Raw genomic sequence first — 19,090 nt, 5'->3', positions numbered from 1 at the left:
CTCATAGTCCCTGTAAAATGCCCAATTACCTCTGCACAAATTGGAATGGAGCTCAGCTTTTCTCCCTACTGTCAATAATTATTGAATAAAATGTGTTTTCACTGCTTTAACTCAGGCTGTGTTTATCTTTGACACTAATCATCACTTAATCCGACTGTCTTGTGTGAAGGGCAATGAATCTAAAGTGACTTCCTGGTTTGGGACTTAGGGTCTTTCACCCCTCAGGGAAAACAACAGGAGCTGGTTTGAGCAGCTGGTGGGGAGAAGGAAGGTGACTAGTGAGTGATAGGGCTAAGGAATCCCGTGATCAGAATAGAATAATTTTTTCTTGAGACATGGCATTTGTGGTGAGAAGGGATCATACAGGATAGCAACTAGGAAAGTCTGGGAGCAGAAATCACCATGTTTCTATCTAGTTTCCCTTCTCTTCCCTCCCTTCCTTCCTCTGCTCCTTCTTTCCTTAATTTTATTTCTTAACGAGTAACATATAAATGTGGTTTAAATATATATGTATAATTTCACTATATATACAATATATACATTTATATAAATACAAGGAGTCCCAAAAAGTGTACACACACACTTTGCATAATTATAAGGGCATGTTTATTAAAATACATTTCATTTTCATTTAATAGCTATCAGCTGTTAAAGTGTATATACATTTTTTGGGGGACACCCTATATATATTTATATACACTAAATATACAAAAGGGCTTAAGATGAAAAGCAAGAGTCCCCTAACTTCCTATCCTCTGCCTCTCTCCAGAAGCAACTCCTTTGAACTCTTTTGGCCATTTTTTTCTGGTGGTCTCATTATCTAAACATAGTAAGGAAATATCTGTCAGTAGTCCTTTATTATCAATTTTAGACTTTATCTATTGAGTTTTTACTATGGTATATGAGAATTTATTTCCCTTACTTCTAATTTTAAACAAGTGGGGAGATAAGTGTGCGTGTCCTAAAATCCCCGATGACCCCCTGGTCCCAACAATAGCTTTTATTGAGCGCTATGTGGTTAGACGTAGTTGTAATTAGTTCAGATGATATTAACTCATTTAATGACAAGCACGGTTACAGGGACAAATAATAAAAAAAGGAAGGTAGAAACTTAAAAAACAGATTTTCTTTACAATGCCGGGCCTTCCGCACCAAAAATGTTAAGGGTGAAATAGCAGTGTTGTTTTTTTTTTTTTTTTAAATAGCTAGCTTTGAGGCACTGAAATCACAACCGTCTCCTTTAATTTTTCGCGTTGGGCGGGTGGGACCCGGCGGGCCCCCAGGGAAGCGCCAGCCGGCGGGCCAGGCCCCACCAAGCCACAGCATAGGGAGAGCCAGGACCAAGGGACGGCGACAGGCGGCACTCTGTCTTTCCCCGTGCAGTCTCTGTGGTATTCTTCCCAGCTCCAGCCCCTTTGGTAGCGGCAGTCACGTGACGGGCTCTGGGTTTACGGCAAGTGCCCACGTGATCCTGGCCTGCAGTCGGGTGGCTGCGGTGAGGTACCTGGGCTCCTGAAGGGCGGGCGGTTAGGTCGTAAACGTCGCCTCAGGCGGACTCTCCGGGTTGGGCGGGCTCGGGAACGACGTGCCGGCTGAGGCGTCCATCGCTTAGTGCCTACCCGGGTCTGCTCTTTCTGCCACCTCTGCCTTCGTCGTCCCCACCTCCTTGCGGGTGAAGTCACCTTTGGGTTTCGAGACCTTGGGGCGTGAGGCCCACACTCGAGACCACCCCCACCCCACCCCTCTTTCCCTCTCACCCTCCGTTTCTTCCTAGCACCACCGAATCACTTAGCCTGTGAGCTGGCCGGCTCGGCTGTGCCTTGAGGCCAAGTTTGAGGTGGTAAAGGTAACCGTGGGGAAAGCATCCCCCCAGTGGACAAAGGCGAAGGCAAGAATAGAGCAGGCCCAAGGGCCGCAGGCGTTGAGAATAGGCGGCTGAGGGGGTGAACAAGGGAAAAAGAGAAGAAAAAGAGTACTGCGGCTTTAGAAGGGACTGGAAAGGACTTGTTGCACGATGGAAGAATCTGACTCTGAGAAAAAGATGGAGAAAGAGAATCTGGGGCCGAGAATGGATCCTCCCATTGGGGAACCGGAAGGATCGCTTGGGTGGGTGAAGGGTATTATGCCAAACCTGGAATCGGGAGCTGTGGGGGTGGGGGGCTTCTAACTGAAGGGGGTATTGTGAATTAGAACCTTCCACCGAACCATAACTTGCTTCTGTTTACCAGTAAGGTTGATTGGTATCATGCTTTTGGCAACAGGGTAAACTGTAAAGAGGACTGGTTGGTAACTGAGCCGAAATAACCCTTGGGAGAGAAAGGGACAAGCCTAATACCAGCCCTGGGAGGTGTGTTCTAAATGAGGTGACAGTTATGAATTGCTTTGAATTATCAATAAAGGAGATTTGGCATCATCTTATTAAGGATAAGAAGACTAAAAAGAGGGTTGGTATTTCCTGGGCAGAGATCAGTGGCTTTAGAGTGCTTTCTGTGCCAATTTGTATCTGAAGTGGAATCTTGTATTTTATATGCTTTGTGCCTATAATGAGTAAAATATGACTTGGAAGGACCGCTGAAGGGCTAAAGATGCTCCCAGATTTTTAAAATAGGAGCTGGCTTAAAAAAAATAGAGGACATTTAAATATGACAATATTGTTTGATTTATTAAAGCACTTGTATATGTTGCTTTGATAAAAAAATTTTTAAGATTATGGAAAATTGAATCTTGAATTTTAATGGCTCATTTATATTCCTCAATAAATCTAGGCACTATCTCCTGTGCATGTAATTAGGGGATAAGGAGCATAAATCCAGTTTTATAACTTAGGAAAATGAGGGCCTCTACTCAACGGAGGTCCCACACACAGCTGTACTCAGCTATTGTGTTAAACATGCTCTTTTGCATCTCTACATTTATTTGTATTTTTAAATTCCAATTTCTAAGGCAATTATATCATGGAACTCTGTCTTTTGGTTTATATCTGCAGGTGGGCACTGCCAAATACAGCCATGAAGAAAAAGGTAAGATGTGTTAGGTACATCAAAAACATGAAGGTAAAGGTAAGAAGTTACTATTCAGAAAATATATTTGTAGTATACATATACCATCTTTCCTGGCCTGTTGCAGGAACCTTCTAAGTGTTCTCCCTGACTCTTGTCTCTTTCTTTGCTACTTGATTTAATTTTTCTAATACATAAATCTAACTGGGTCATTTACATACTTAACTTTTTGTAACTTCCCAAAGTCCATAGAATAAAATCTGAATGACATCATGGCATAGAATGCCCTTTAAAATTTGATTCCTGACTAAACCATCTGCCACATCTATGCGCCTTATCATAGCCATACAGAATTTGTTTTTCTCCAAATTTCCAAATTAACTTGCATTTTGTGCGAGCCATACACACACAGTACACAGGCCTCTGCCTGCACATTTATGCTGAACCCAATTCAAATGTTACCACTATAGGGTCTTACATGAGTTCTCCAGGTGGAATTGAACACTCTTTCCCTTGTGCTCTGTGGTACCCCCTTGGGGTTTAGGCAGAATCTATAAGAGCACAGCTCTGGAGCAAATTTGTGAACCACTTGGGCTTTTTTGTTCTTCATTTGTAAAATGGTGATAATATTACCTATCTCATAGGGTTGTTAGGAAGTTTAAATGAGAAAATACATGTAGAGCACTTAGATCAGTACCTAACACAGTTAGCCTTGGTAAGTCTTTCATAAACGATTGAGGTAAGATTTCTTAAATTTAAAAAAAACAACGAAAGAAATATATCATATTTAGGCTTAACTTCATCTCATAATTCAGTAAAAAACTCCAGTCTGCTAAGAGAATGTTCTTGATGAGCCTATCTAAAGTTGCTATGAACAAGGATGTCTGCAAATACCAGAAATTTATGCATGAATAAGAATAAAAACAAAATGTTTTTTGTAACAACTTTAGACTGGATCATCAGTAACATTTCTTTAGTGCAATAAAGTTATATAACTAACTAGCTAGATTAAATTGAGCTTGAGTGCAATACACTTTCATTAGTACTCCCTTTATTTGTAATTAGAAATTTTTATAAATTACTTTAGGATTGAAGATAGGACAGGCACCCCCCTTCACTTGAAAAGCAAGGTAATTTGAACTATGTTTCATAAATTTGAAAAGATGCGTAAAATTCGCCTTATCCAATTCCCTCCCAGTGCAAGAATCTATAGCATCTTTTTTAAAAAAGATACATCTTCATTGATTTCAGAGAGAGGAAGGGAGAGGGAGAGGTAGAAACATCAATGATGAGAGAGTCATTATCGATCGGCTGCCTCCCGCACACCCCCAACTGGAGACCAAGCCCACAACCTGTGCATGTTCTCTGACTAGGAATTGAGCTGTGATCTCCTGGATCCTAGGTTGACGCTCAGCCGCTGAGCCACGCCTGGCCAGGGTACAGCATCTTTGACAGGTGTCTTTATTAAATGCTGACATTGACAGGAAGGCTGTTCACCTTCATAAGGCCAGCCTTTCCATTAGACAATTCTCATTGTTAATAACTTGCTTGTCTTATACCTTTGTTTTGATAGCTTGTTCATTCATTTGATGAACATATTTTGAGCACCTGTTATATGTTAGACACTGGAGCTACAAAGGGGATTCTTTCTGCCATTCAGAAGCTTAAACCAAAAAAAATGGATAACTGCAATACATTACGGTCTTTGCAGTGGTATAAGAGTGTCATGGAAGGACAGAAGTGAGACATACCTAAGCCAACCTAGGGCATTGAGGTCAGAGAAGCTTTGTTTTGTTAATCCTCACCCGAGGATATTTTTTCTATTGATTTTCAGAGAGAGAGGAAGAGAGAGAAAGAGAGATGTGAGAGAGAGAGATGTGAGAGAGACACGTCGATTGGTTGCCTCCCACACGTGCACTGAGGGGTGCCAGTGATCGAACCTGCAACCCAGGTGAGTGCCCTTGAGCAGGAATTGAACCCAAGACCCCCTCGGTGTATGGGCGGACGCTCTAACCACTGGGATACACACTGCCCAGGGCCAGAGAAGTTTTTTGAGGAGGTGATTACTGAACCAAGTTTTGAAGGATAAGTGGAGCTTAGCTGAAGAAAGAAAAGGGAATAGAAAGTTACTGGGAGAGAGTACAACGTGAAACAAAGACATAGAGCAGAGGTCCCTGGAGATCTGGGATCAATCAAAGGACCTACAAGCAGTTTGGTTCAGTATGGCTGGACAATTCAAGTTCCAGGCCAGGAGGGTCATAAGATGAGGATAGAGGCGTAAATAAGCCCGATCAAGGAGGGTGTTATATATAGTTTAAGGATTTGATCCTGTAGGCCATGGGACACTTTTGAAAAGAAAACAAGAGTAATTAATGGAACAAAATCATGGAGGTAAGTGGAAAGGATGAGATCAGTAGCAGAGATGAAAAGGTTGACCTTGAGCAGGAAGAAAAACTTTCAGTTGTACTAAAATCTCCTGCCCTGTAGTTCAGTGCATAAAAAATTAGATTATGTGAGATCAGATTTCAGTTTCCTCTCAAGTTGGTATGTCTCTAACATAGTTTTGAATATATGATAGTGTATACTAATAGCATAATAAATTCATTGCAATTCTATTGCCAAGAAGATGTGTGACTCATGATAGCTAAACAACTGGCCCCTGGAATTCTAAGTATCTCTGCCTTTACTGTTGGTTGAGGAATTAGTTACCAGTATCCGCACCAGGTTGTTCATATTGTCACTTCAGTAAAACATCAAGTACAGGAGAGAAATAGATCCCTGTAGACATGATTTGCTTTAAATTGCTAACTTCTTTTCATTATTTCCCCCCACTTTGTCCTTAGGTGCTATTGATGGGTAAAAGTGGATCTGGTAAGACCAGCATGAGATCTATTATCTTTGCAAATTATATTGCCAGAGACACACGTCGACTTGGTGCAACAAGTAAGATGTTTTATCTTATTGTAAAGTCAGGTGATCTTAACTATTAATGGTCTGCATAACACACTTGGTTGCAGTAACTTGGCAATGCAGAGGTTGAAAGATTTGTTTGCAGCATGTTTTCTCTTTTTTCATTTCTTCTCAGCGGCGTGTGGCCTAATTCTGGTTACTACTGCTTGCTCTCTTGGGGTGGTTCTTTCTTTTCTAGGTTGCTTACCAAGTGGGATGCCCTTGTGCAACTTCTTTTTCCCCTGCTCTTTCTTAAACAAGCATAGGGACCCTTTTGTTTGTTCATTTTTGGGGGGTGTTTGTTTTTGACTTTTTATATAAAAGGAAATTAATTGGTAGATATTAACAAGCATAACAGTAAAACCACCTAAGATTTTTTTAAAGCAGTGGTTAGTCTTAGTCTTCATTAAAAGGTAAATTGCTGGGGGTAGAGGGTTGTGAGAGGGAAGTTAATCTAATCTTTACCCTGCTGCTTCTTTTCTTGGATACACATCGATGTTCTCATTGTAATTCCAGGTTTGACTTGAGAAATGTTTCATTGCCTTTATGGTTTGAATGTTAAATCTGGCTTCTTAGTATAGGCTAACTGGGCTGCCGGTGGATCCATGCTTCTGAGACTCCTTATGTCTCTAGGCTATATTGCCATTTCATTTTGCAGCACCCAAGCATTTCTGGATTCTGCCTTGGTCCTTGCCTCTAAGTGATGAAACCATTGCCCTTATCTGGCTTTTAAAGATTTCCTGATCTGGGTTTCTAGCATACTGAACACTTTTAGGGACAAGCCTCCCACTACTTTATAAGGTATCTCACTCTGATTTCAAGAACATCAAACATTAAAAACGCCTTATGTTCCAGAGGCTGGGATACAAAGGAGAAGGAAACCTCATTTCTGTTCTTAAAGTGCTAGAGGAGTATAGTATAGACTCTCAATTGGAGCAGCTGTAATGGTTAGAAGGCTATATCTTAGTTACAGTCCTGAGTCTGTTTCCCTTTATTTCTGTTATCTGGTCCCCTTTCTGCTCTCTTGAGCCTCTACAAATATTTGAGTATGATAAATGTCTCAATCAATCCTCGCTATCTCTTAAACTCCCAAGTCTTATCTTTCTTAAGTTATACATCTCCAGTTCTTCCATCTGTTCCTCATTTGACATCATTTTGAAGAAATTTTAAGGACTTGTTTGAACATGTCTACATTTTTCCTAAAATACTGAGACTTGAATGTCCACATGGCCTGATCAGAACAGAGTAGGACTGTTACATCTCTTGCTCTGGAGAGCACAGTCTAGCTCTCTTTTTGTGGAGTGACTTTCATTATACTGAGTCATACTAAAAACACGCAATTTCTTTTCACATATATTATTATTTATTTATTATTTTCTTTTTCAATTTTATTTTTGTTTAAAATATTAAAGATGTCCCCTTTTCTCCCCAATGACCCATTCCACCCCATCCCCTCCCCCTCCCCAGTCCCTGTCCCCACCATTGTCCGTGTCCTTGGGTTGTGCATATATGAATATGCATATAAATTCTTTGGTTACTCTCTCCCCCTCCACCCACCCACCCTCCTCCGTCCCTCTGACATTCATCAGTCTGATCTATGCTTCCACGTCACTGAATCTATTCTGTTCATCTGTTTATTAAGTTCTTTAGATTCCACATATAAGCGAGATCATGTGATGTTTTTCTTTCTCTGCCTGGCTTATTTCACTTAGTATAATTTTCTCCAGGTCCATCCATACTGTCCCAAAGGGTACGAAATACTTCTTTACAGCTGCATAGTATTCCATGGTGTAAATGTCCCACAGCTTTTTTATCCACTCATCTACTGATGGGCACTTGGGCTGTTTCCAGATCTTAGCTATTGTAAACTGTGCTGCTATGACCATAGGGGTACATATATTCTTTCTGATTAGTGTTTCAGGATTCTTAGGATACATTCCTAGGAGTGGAATCACTGGGTCAAAAGGCAGCTCCATTTTTAATTTTTTGAAGACCCTCCATACTGTTTTCCATAGTGGTTGCACCAGTCTGCATTCCCACCAGCAGTGTACCAGGGTTCCCCTTTCTCCACATCCTTGTCAGCACATGTTGTTTGTTGATTTGTTGATGGCAGCCATTCTTATAGGTGTGAAGTGATACCTCATTGTGGTTTTAATTTGCATCTCTCTGATGATTAGCAACATTGAGCATTTTCTCATATGTCTCTTGGCCATCTTTATGTCCTCTTTGGAGAACTGTCTATTCAGGTCCTTTGCCCATTTCTTAATTGGGTTGTTTGTCTTCCTCTTGCTGAATAGTATGAGTTCTTTGTACACTTTGGAAATTAGCCCCTTATCAGATGCATCCTTGGCAAATGTGTTTTCCCAGACCGTGGGGTTCCTTTGTATTTTGAGGCTGTTTTCTTTTGCTGTGGAGAAGCTTTTTAGTTAGATGTAGTCCCATATGTTTATTTTTTCTTTTGTTTCTTTTGCCCTAGGAGATGTATCAGTGAAAAGTCCACTATGTGGGATGTCTGTGACTTTACTTCCTATGTTTTCTTCCAGGATTTTTATGGTTTCGTGATTTACATTTAAGTCTTTTATCCATTTTGAATTTATTTTTGTGTATTTGTGAATTGGTGGTCTAGTTTCATTTTCTTGCATGTATCTGTCCAATTTTCCCAGCACCACTTACTGAAGAGAGTGTCTTTACTCCATTGGATGCTCTTGCCTCCTTTATAAAATATTAACCGACCATAATGGCGTGGGTCTATTTCTGGGTTCTCTGTTCTGTTCCATTGATCTATATGCCTGTTGTACAAATACCAGGCTGTTTTGATTACAATGGTTTTGTAGTACAGTTTGAAATCCAGTAATGTGATCCATCCCACTCTGTTCTTTTTACTCAAGATGGCTGCAGCTATTCAGGGTCTTTTTTGGTTCCATATAAATTTTTGAAATGTTTGTTCCAGATCTGTGAAATATGCTGTTGGTGTTTTAATAGGAATTGCATTGAATGTATAAATTGCTTTGGGTAGTATGACATTTTAATGATATTAATTCTTCCAATCCATGAGCATGGTATATTCTTCCACTTGTTTAAATCTTCCACTTGTTTAAATCTTCCTCTGTTTTTTTATTTCAGTGTCACATAGTTTTCCAAGTACAGGTCTTTTACATCCTTGGTTAAGTTTATTCCTAGGTATCTTATTTTTTTAGTTGCAATGGTAAATGGTATTGTTTTTCTTTTTAGTTTCTCTTTCTGAGAATTCATTGTTGGTGTATAAGAATGCATTGAGCCCTGCTGGGCGTGGCTCAGCGGTTGAGCGTCGACCTAGGATCCAGGCAATCGGGGTTCAATTCCTGGTCAGGGCACATCCCCGGGTTGTGGGCTTGATCAGTGACTTTCTCATCATTGATGTTTCTCTCTCTCTCTCTCCCCCTCTCCTTTCCTCTCTCTGAAATCAGTAAAGATATATTTAAAGAAAAAAAGAATGCCATTCGTTTCCGGATGTTGATTTTGTATCCAGCTATTGATTTTGTATCCAGCTACCTTGCCAAATTCATTTATCAAATCTAGTAGTACTTTGATGGAGTCTTTAGGGTTTTCTATGTACAATATCATGTCATCTGCAAATAATGACAGTTTTCCTTCCTCTTTTCGAATTTGGACACCTTTTATGTTTTCTTCCTGTCTGATGGCTGTGGCTAGGACTTCTAGTACTATGTTGAATAAGAGTGGTGAAAGTGGACATCCCTGTCTTGTTCCTGTTTTTAAGGGAAATGGTTTTAGTTTTTGCCCATTGAGTATGATGTTGGCTGTAGGTCTGTCATATATGGCCTTTATTATGTTGAGGTATGATCCCTCTATTCCCACTTTGCTGAGAGTTTTTATCAGAAATGGGTGCTGGATTTTGTCGAATGATTTTTCTGCATCTATTGATAAGATCATATGATTTTTGTCCTTCATTTTGTTTATGTGATGTATCACATTTATTGATTTGTGGATGTTGTACCAGCCTTGCATCCCCGGAATAAATCCCACTTGGTCGTGGTGTATGATCTTTTTAATGTATTCTTGGATCCGGTTTGCTAGTATTTTAGTTAGGATTTTAGCATCTATGTTCATCAGGGATATTGGCCTGTAATTTTCTTTCTTTGTAGTGTCTTTATCTGGTTTTGAGATTAGGATGATTCTGGCCGTGTAAAAGGAGTTTGGGAGTTTTCCCTCCTCTTGAATTTTCTGGAATAGTTTGAATAGAATAGGTGTTAACTCTTCTTTGAATGTTTGGTAAAACTCGCCTGTAAATCCATCTGGTCCAGGACTTTTGTTTGCTGGGAGTTTTTTGATTACTGTTTCAATTTCATTAGTTGTTATCTGCCTCTTCAGGTTTTCTGTCTCTTCTTGATTCATCTTTGGAAGGTTGTATGCTTCTAGGAGTTTGTCCTTTTCCCCCATGTTGTCCAATTTGTTGGCATATAGTTGCTCATAGTATTTTCCTACAATCCTTTGTATTTCTGTTGGGTCAGTTGTTATATTGCCTCTTTCATTTCTGATTTTATTTATTTGGGTCCTCTCTCTTTGTTTCTTAGTGAGTCTGGCTAAAGGTGCATCAATCTTTTTTATCTTTTCAAAGAACCAGCTCTTGGTTTCATTGATTTTTTTGGTATTTTTTTTTAGTGTCTATGTCATTAATTTCTGCTGATTTTTATTATTTCCTTTCTTCTACTTCCTCGACACTTTTCTTGCTGTTCTCGTTCTAGTCCCTTTAGTTGTTGTGTTAGCTGGTTCACTAGATCTTTTTCTTGTTTCTTGAAATAGGCCTGTAATGCTATGAATTTTCCTCTCAGGACTGCTTTAGCCGTGTTCCATAGATTTTTTGGGTTGTTGTCTGTTCATTTTCATTACATTCCATCAAGTGTTTGATTTCTTCCCTGATCTCACAGGTAACCCATTCATTGTTTAATAACATGCTATTTAGCCTCCATGTGTTTGAATATTTTTGAGTTTTTTAATATTGGTTGATTTCTAATTTCATGGCATAGTGATCCGAGAAGATGCTTGATATGATTTCAATCTTCTTATATTTGCAGAGACTTGCCTTGTGCCCTAACATGTGGTCTATTTTTGAGAATTTTCCATGTGCACTTGAGAAGAATGTGCATTCTGCTGCTTTGGAGTGGAATGTTCTGTAAATGTCGATTAAATCCATTAGGTCTAGTGAGTCATTTAAGATCTGTGTTTTCCTGTTGATTTTTTGTCTTGATGATCTGTCCAATGCTGACAGTGGGGTGTTAAAGTCCCCCACTATGATTGTGTTGCTGTCAATCTCCCCCTTAAAGTGCCCCAAGAAAGTTTTTATATATTTAGGTGCTCCTATATTGGGTGCATAAGTGTTTATAAGGGTTATTTCCTCCTGTTGGATTGATCCCTTTAGTATTACATAGTATCCCTTTAGTATTACCGTCTTTGTCTCTTTTTATGGTCTTTATTTTGAAGTCTGTTTTGTCAGAAATAACTCAAGCTTTCTTTTCCTTTCCATTTGCATGGAATATTTTACTCCATCCCTTCACTTTTAGCCTGTGTGAGTCTTTTGCTCTTAGGTGGGTCTCTTGTAGACAGCATATATTTGGGTCCTGTTTTCTTATCCATTCAGCTACCCTATGTCTTTTGATTGGACCATTTATTCCGTTTACATTTAAGGTTACTATTGATATTAACTTATTTAATGCCATTTTTCCCCTTTATGCTGCTGTACCTTTCTCTCACTATTCCTTCTTTTTCTTAAAGCAGTCCTTTTAGCATTTCTTGTAATGCTGGTTTGGTGGTACTGAACTCCTTTAGCCTTTTTTTGTCTGGGAAGCCCTTTATTTCATCTTCAATTTTAAATGATAGCCTTGCTGGACAAAGCAATCTTGGTTGCATGTTCTTGCTTCTCATTACTTTGAGAACTTCATGCCACTCCCTTCTGGCCTGAAGAGTTTCTGTCGAGAAACCTGCTGTCAGCCTTATGGGGGTTCCCTTGTAGGTCACTGCTTGTCTCTCTCTTGCAGCCCTTAATATTTTCTCTTTGTCCTTGACATTTGCCATTTTAATTATGATGTGTCTTGGAGTGGGTCTCTTTGGGTCCCTCTTGTTTGGAACCCTCTGTGCTTTCTGAACTTTTGTGGCTTTCTTCTTTGCCAGCCTAGGGGAGTTTTCTATCATTATTTCCTCCACCAAGTTCTCTATCCCTTGCTCTCTTTCCTTCCCCTCTGGCTTTCCTATAATGTGAATATTGTTTCGCTTCATGTTGTCCCAAAGCTCCCTTAGACTCTCCTCATGCTTTTTAAGTGTTTTTTCTTTTTGCTGCTTTGATTGTTTTTTTTTTTTGTACCTTGTCTTCTAAGTCACTTATTCTATCCTCTGCTTCATTGAGCCTGCTTTTAATTCCTTCCAGTGTATTCTTGATATCAGATACATCATTCTTTATTTCTGTCTGATTTTTGTTTATGTTATGTATCTCTTTTTTCATGTTTTCCCTAAAGTCCTCAATCTTATCCTCTATTGTCGTGTTTTTCTCTTTAAGTTCCTTGAACATCTTTATCAATACTCTGAACTCTGTTTCTGGTAACTTGCTTAACTCCATCTCATCAAAGACTTCTGGTGATGTTTCCTTTTCTTTAATTTGGGGGTTGTTTCTTTGTCTCTCCATTTTGGGAGGTCTTAGTGTTTGTATTTGTATATTAGATATATTTGCTGTCTCCCAGTCTTATGGGATGGGATTTTGTCTTGTGGGTTCAGTGGAGCCCAGAGTTGTGTTTTCCTTATACTTTTGAGCTCTTTGCTCAAGGCGTGTCCCCCTTGTGGGTGTCCCTTTTGCAGTTTCTTTATGTTCTCCTGTTGTGGTTGGGTCTAGATTGTCGTTGATCAGTCCTTGCGAGGACTCTCCTCTCAGGTTGGCTAACTGTGTCTCAGCCCCAACCTCGTTGTGTAAGCTGTTGTACAGTCACAATGAAAACAACCCACGTGAAAATAGAACTGGGAGAGTGAAGGGAGAACGTGCACACACACAAAAAAAAAGCTTTAAAAAAAAGAGAGAGAAAAGTAACACCTAGAGAGATGTATATTGTTGTTAACAGTGATGAAAATTGCAAAAATATGATAAACTACAATGTAAAAAAATAGAGAAGCTACTGGGAGATAACAGAGGCAGAGAAAAGATTCTGAAAGAAGGGCCAGCAAAAAATTAAGGGAGAGAATAGGAATAGGATAATAGTTGAAAATGACAAAATAAAAATACCCTAAAGAGAATATGAGAAACTAACAATCAAACAAAAAGACAGAAGGGCAGATAACAAAAGAATGAAAGAAAAGAAGAAAAAGAAAAAAGAAAAAGAAAAAAAAGTTACACCAATAGATCGAGAGGAGAGAGAGAGACATATCCCAGGCAGGGAGGGAGTCCAGTAAGAGATTTGGTGGAAACTATAGAGGAAAGCAGTAAACTTGGTTATAATGATAAAGTCCCAGTTGTTAAGCAGGGATATCAAGAAAGTCTTGATATTAGAAGCAAGGATAAAACAAAACAAAGCAAATAAAACAAAAATAAAAACAAGCTAAGCAAGATAAAATTCATTTATAAAAAAAGAAAAAAATTTAGTTAAAAATGGTTTTTTTAAAAAATTTTAAACAAATTATTATAAAATTTAAAAAAGAAGGGAAAACAAATAAATTCCCCCCCCCCCTTTCTCTTCTTCCTAAGGAAAAAAGAGAAAAAAACAAAAAAACCAAAACCAAACAAAACAGAAGAAAAAAAGATAGTCAATCAGGTGAGTTTCTTCTAGGCAGCTTATGTTGTGTGAGGCTCACTGTTTTGTATGCTGATTTCAGTTTTCCTGGGAGTTAATTGTGTGTCACCCAATGTGAGGAACCGTCTAGGTTGGGCTCTGGTGTCCTTAGGTAGATGGTTGATCTGAGGCTCTCCATGGACCACCTCCTTTTTGTCAGCTATTTTGCAACCTTGTAGTTGCCTGGTCTTACTCCAGAGTCTTCTGTAGAGTCTTTAGGGTGCAGGGTGGCTAATGTAGCCCAGGGTATCACTCCCCTTAGAGGTGTTGCTGTCAGGCACTCACTGTGAGGGAGTTAGTCTCTGCTCCACAGCCAGCTCCTCATTCCCTACCCTGTCCTTTGATTCTAGGTCCCCATGCTCTGCCCTGTGGCAGCTTCAGATTGATTTCAATCTGTTGCCTTTTCTGTATGGGTCATTTCAGCAGCCTGGGCTCAGTGGGTTTGATTAAAGAGCATTCCGGTGAGCCCTATGGCTGCCCAGCCCCCAGCAGGGGTTTTCAGCATTTCCTCCAGTTCCCAAACAATAGTCCCTGGGTCTTATTCTTATACAGTCCTCTTGTTAGCTGTTCTCTCTTCCCCTCAGGACTGTGCCCTGCGGGTGTGTCTGGGGCCTCAGTGAGCTGGACCGGCCCCTTTCCTTTTGGGGGCGCTGCTCCTGGCTGCAGGCGAGGCAGGCGGGCTAGGCGGGCTTCCCCCCTCCCTTCCCAGCTCTGGTTGGCTGTTTGCACCAGGCCCGCCCCTTAGATAGTGTACTGTGCCTAGGCCAGTCCCAGCTTCCACTGGTCAGTCTGCCCAGTGCACGCTGGGAAAGTGGGAGCCATTTCTGCCATCAGACTCAGAAAGGCGCAAAGCAACACACAGGCAGAGAGTCTGCCCTGCAGGGTCCTGCTGCCCACGTGCCAAGGCCCCCAGTGGGGGGCAACCCAAAGTCAGCTCCATGCAGCTCCCCGCACCGCTGTTCTCAGCAAAGCTGTGGCAGCTTCACGCGCCACCATGGCGCCCCTCAGGGCTGGTCACAGATCCCAGACTCTCTGCACCACGAGCTCAGGGCTGGAGGGCTCCTCCCCTTCCCCGCCCATGCAGATTCAGTGCTTTCCGGGGCTCAACACAATGCCCCACAGGGAGGCAGAGGGTCCCCGTGTGCGGCTGCTCAGCACAGTTCTCTGGTCCCTTACTACTCGGGTCCTACACACTTTGGGACAGCCGTTCCTATGGTGGGCACCCTGAGCATTAGATGCTGGTCATGGCCACCACTAGAAGCTTTGTTTTGCTATGAAGGCGCCATTTGCCGTTAGAAGCTTTGTCTCCTAGGAAAGGCGCCGTCCCCTCCTCGTGGACTCACTGCTTCCCTGGGTCCCTCTGCCCTGTGAGCGGGGCACTCCTTCCCCTTTCCCCCGCTCCGTGTGTGACATCCCCGCTTTTGTCACTAGAAGTCCAATGCGCTATCCATTGTGCAACAGAGCCCCCTGAGATCCCCGCTTTTGGAGGCCTGTCTGTACTCCCGAGGGTAGGGAGCTTTGCAGCCTCCAAGTCTCCAGGCTCGGAGCCCAGCACTGGCATCAGGGGTGATTCCCCCTTTCTATGCCCCCCTCTTAGTGGACTCTATGATGTTTCTTCAGTGCTCCCCGCTTGCACTCCGTCCACTCAGGTATGTTTCTCTGTTTTTTCCAAGCTGGCTACGTAGGATTTTAGGAGTAAATTGAGTTCGTGGCTGGGGCAGGGGCGGGGGGGGGGGGGGGCTTTGCTGCTTCTCACAGGGCCACCATCTTCCCCTCCTTTTCACATATATTATTATTAAAACACATATTATCCTTCTAATTCTTGTGCAGTTAATAGTTTGAACCTAAGAATAAATGCTTATCTCGTGTTAAATTATTTAGTTTTTTGTTTGTTTTAGCTGATGACATGTTCCTGAACCAGTGTTTGTTAACTGTGAAGTCCAGAACAAGTCACTCTCACTGGGACTCAGTTTCCTGATCAGTAGGAAAGAGGTTTACTTTTATTTTAGCTATTTATTCTCTCATCTGATGTGTTAGATGTTCTTCCTAGCCTTCGTACAGTTTGTACATTGGATAAGCGTCTCCTCTAGTTTTCATCTAAGTAGTTCATCAAAAATTTTGCTCAGGACAAGGTCCTTTGGACTGTCATGCCTCAAGAGACTTCCTTCTAGAAAGTACCTGTCCAGTTTTCTCCCTGTCTTGATTTGCTAAATTTTATTTTTTTCCTATTCTTCCCAGTTAAATATCTAGACCTAATAATCATATGGTTTTATAGGTTAGAGGAACCTAATGTTTACTGTATGCCATTTTATTTACTTTAGTTCTTTTATATATATATCTTTATTGATTTCAGAGAGAGGAAGGGAGAGAGAGAGAGAGAGATAGAAACATCAATGATGAGAGAGTCATTGATCGGCTGCAGCCCGCAACCCGGGCATGTGCCCTGACCGGGAATCGAACCCCGATCTCCTGGATCCTAGGTCGACACTCAGCCGCTGAGCCACGCCCGGCTGGGCTACTTTAGTTCTTATATTAACTTCATTTTAATAGATGAAGAAAGTGTGACCTAGAAGTTCAGCACACTCAACTCGTAAACACTAGAGCTGGAATGTCAGTCTATGCTCCTGCTCTATTCAATATGCTACAGCCACAATTCCTGGAAGACTTCTTTCTTTTTGTGTTTTAAATTCTGCACATTTTATTGAAGCACCCTTTTCAAATTCAATTAATGTTTTTGTTTTAGGGTAAGCAGAGTTTATATACTACCCTAAGTCTAGTGAATAGTCTTGCAATCCAAATTTCAGAACTAATCAAGCTACTTGAAATAGTTTTGAAATAATCTAGCAGCATCATTGAAAAGTTATGAACAGTATGTTGCAAATTATATGACTCCATATATATTAAAGCAGGTCATTTATTCAACAAGTGCTTTTCTGGAGCTTCCTGTGTGCCAGGTGCTGTGAATGGGATGGAGCTCTTGCCCTTAAAGATATCTCAAGTGGGACCTTTATTGATAATACTTTGTTAGCACTTACTGTATTTCCTTAAAGGTAGTAAAAGTATACTTTAAAATATTATGTTGGCCTTAATGCTTTAGTGTATCATTAGCTAGTTTGTCATTGTTGAAGAAAGGTCTGGGTTCTACTGCTTAACTTATAGACTAAAAATACGTTGTTTTTTTTACTTGCTATTCCTTTTTATGCAGTTTTAAATTTTTTCTTTAAAAGTAGTAAAAGAGTACTTCAAAAGTATTACATCACCTTTAATGTTTAGTGTTTTTCTAGATTGTCATTGATAAAAAAGTCCAGTTTTATTTTATTAAACTTAGAGCCTACTTTATTTTGAAATTTGAAGTAAGGATGCAGAATGGTGATATAATTACTTTATTAGGGGGCTGTTAAAATGTGTTTATTGGAAGAATAAATTTGTCAATAAAAGTATGATAATGAAGTATTTTATTCTAAAACACTGTTGACGGCTCTGAGATTTCCTGCCTTCTCAAAATTCTATTCCCTTGGCTTTTATTTAATGCTTTATTATCCTGGTTTTCTTCCTTAATCTTTAACCATCCCTCCCTCTGTTTTAAAGAATATTTTCTTCTTTCTGCCCCATAAGTGTATGTGATTTCCCAAAGCTCTGTTCTTGGTTCTTTCCAGTTGCTCTTATAACAGCAGGACAGGAAGACTAGGAGAGCAAGAGGGCCATATAGGAGACATGAGACTAAAGAGGGAGGCAAAAAGTGGGAGTTAGATCTTAAAGTGCCTTATAAGTCATGTCAGGTAGTTTAAACTAAGAGTAGAGGGCAGCCCCTAGAGAACTTTAAACAGAAAAGTAACACAGTCATATTTTATTGTTTTTAATTTTCAACTTTAATGACAAGAGTATAATACTTGTGAAAAATCCAAGTATCACAGAAGTGTAGAAAGTCTATTCCTTTCCTAATTATCAGGCCTTTTTTTCTTGGGTGAATACAATCATACATAAATCATACATAAACAGAGATATACACATTCAGAGATATGGTTTTTTTTTTAAAGAAAACTGGAATAAAAATCTGCATTTTGGAGAGACCACTATATCTGTAATATGGAGGATAGACTGGGGCGGGGGGTGGGGGAGGCAAGGGTAGAAACAGTTTAACAAATTAGGAAACTATTTTGGTAAACCAGGTAAAAGATGATGGAGGCTTAACTTGGGTTAGGGTGGTGGTCATAGATATGGTGAGAAGCAGATGGATTTGGGATATATTTAACAGGTAGAGTAAATGGGACTTGCTGATAGGTTTGGGGGGAATGGTAGAGGAAAGAGTGGACTCAAGGATGAAACTAAGATTTTGGCTTAGGCAACCGGTTAAATTTACTGAGATGGAGCGGAATGAAAGAAGAATAGATTTTGTGGGAAGAATGGGGAGATGATGAGTTATATTTGCATACATTGAGTTTGGGATACTTGTGGTTTATTCAAGTGAAGATATCTAATATATGATTCAGAAAAGAAGGAGAGAAATCTGTATGAGAGATACATATTTATGAATTACCAGTATCCAAATGGTAAATAAAATACTATGAATAGATTAGCTTGCCTAAGAGAAGAATACATAGAGAGGAGCAGGTGGCCAAAGATGGCATCCTGAAGAACTCTCACATTTAAGGGACAGAAAGAAGAATAGGAGCCTGTGAAGGAGGGTCTGCCAGAGAGGTTGTAGGTGTGATATCAGAGGCCGAGAGAAGAGAATTTTTTGAGAAGAGAGTAGTCAACAGTGTCATACTGTAGAAAGTAAGACAAGGACTAAAAAGTCCACTGGATTTGGCAGTGGGGCCATTGGTCACTTAATGAAAACAATATCTGTGATAAGGGAATAGAAATCAGATTTCTATCCCATGTGCTCCATGTCTAAACAATCACTGAATCCTGTCACTTTTGTTATTGTCTTTCCCTTTCTCAGTAGCACTTCTTTCCATTTTTTTTTAGTACTAGACCGTTTACATAGTCTTCAAATTAATAGCAGTTTGAGCACCTACTCTCTCGTAGACTCTGTTGGAAATACAAGGACATGTAAGATATGATTCCTTTTCCAAGGAGGGGGAAGTAAAGGGGAGAAGGGAAGTAGTTTGAGCACCTACTACGTGCCAGGCACTTCTTGTATGATAGGTCCTTTAATCCTCACAGTAATCTAGTGAGGTCAGTAGTATGCCTCCCAGCTTTTTTACTAGAAGAAACTTATACTTAGGGGTTAAGTGACTTGCCCAAGGTCACACAGAGAGGTAGAACTAAGAACTGTTTTACTCCAATGCCCATTTAAAAAAATAATGCTTTGCCGCTTATGATCCAGTTTAT

General features: G+C 40.3%; 1 protein-coding gene across 2 annotated transcripts in view; it reads left to right on the top strand.

Moving 5' to 3' along the window:
• The first annotated feature begins 1,432 nt into the window (after positions 1-1,432).
• The window catches only part of RRAGB (Ras related GTP binding B), a 34,941-nt gene continuing 17,283 nt past the window's right edge, over positions 1,433-19,090 (top strand). The window contains exons 1-4 of one of the 2 annotated variants that reach the window (XM_081126125.1): positions 1,433-2,106; positions 2,987-3,020; positions 5,843-5,942; positions 18,725-18,808. In XM_081126125.1, the coding sequence (XP_080982251.1) occupies positions 2,015-2,106; positions 2,987-3,020; positions 5,843-5,942; positions 18,725-18,808 (310 nt within the window). In that variant the 5' untranslated portion in view covers positions 1,433-2,014. The remainder of the gene's footprint in view (positions 2,107-2,986; positions 3,021-5,842; positions 5,943-18,724; positions 18,809-19,090) is intronic. The other variant, XM_081126126.1, reaches the window with a different exon arrangement.

The sequence above is a fragment of the Miniopterus schreibersii genome (assembly GCF_964146895.1).
Source record: "Miniopterus schreibersii genome assembly, chromosome: X".
In the NCBI taxonomy this organism is placed as follows: Eukaryota; Metazoa; Chordata; class Mammalia; order Chiroptera; family Miniopteridae; genus Miniopterus; species Miniopterus schreibersii.
The sequence above is the reverse complement of the archived record's forward strand: the minus strand, read 5'-3'. Positions and strand labels throughout refer to the sequence as shown.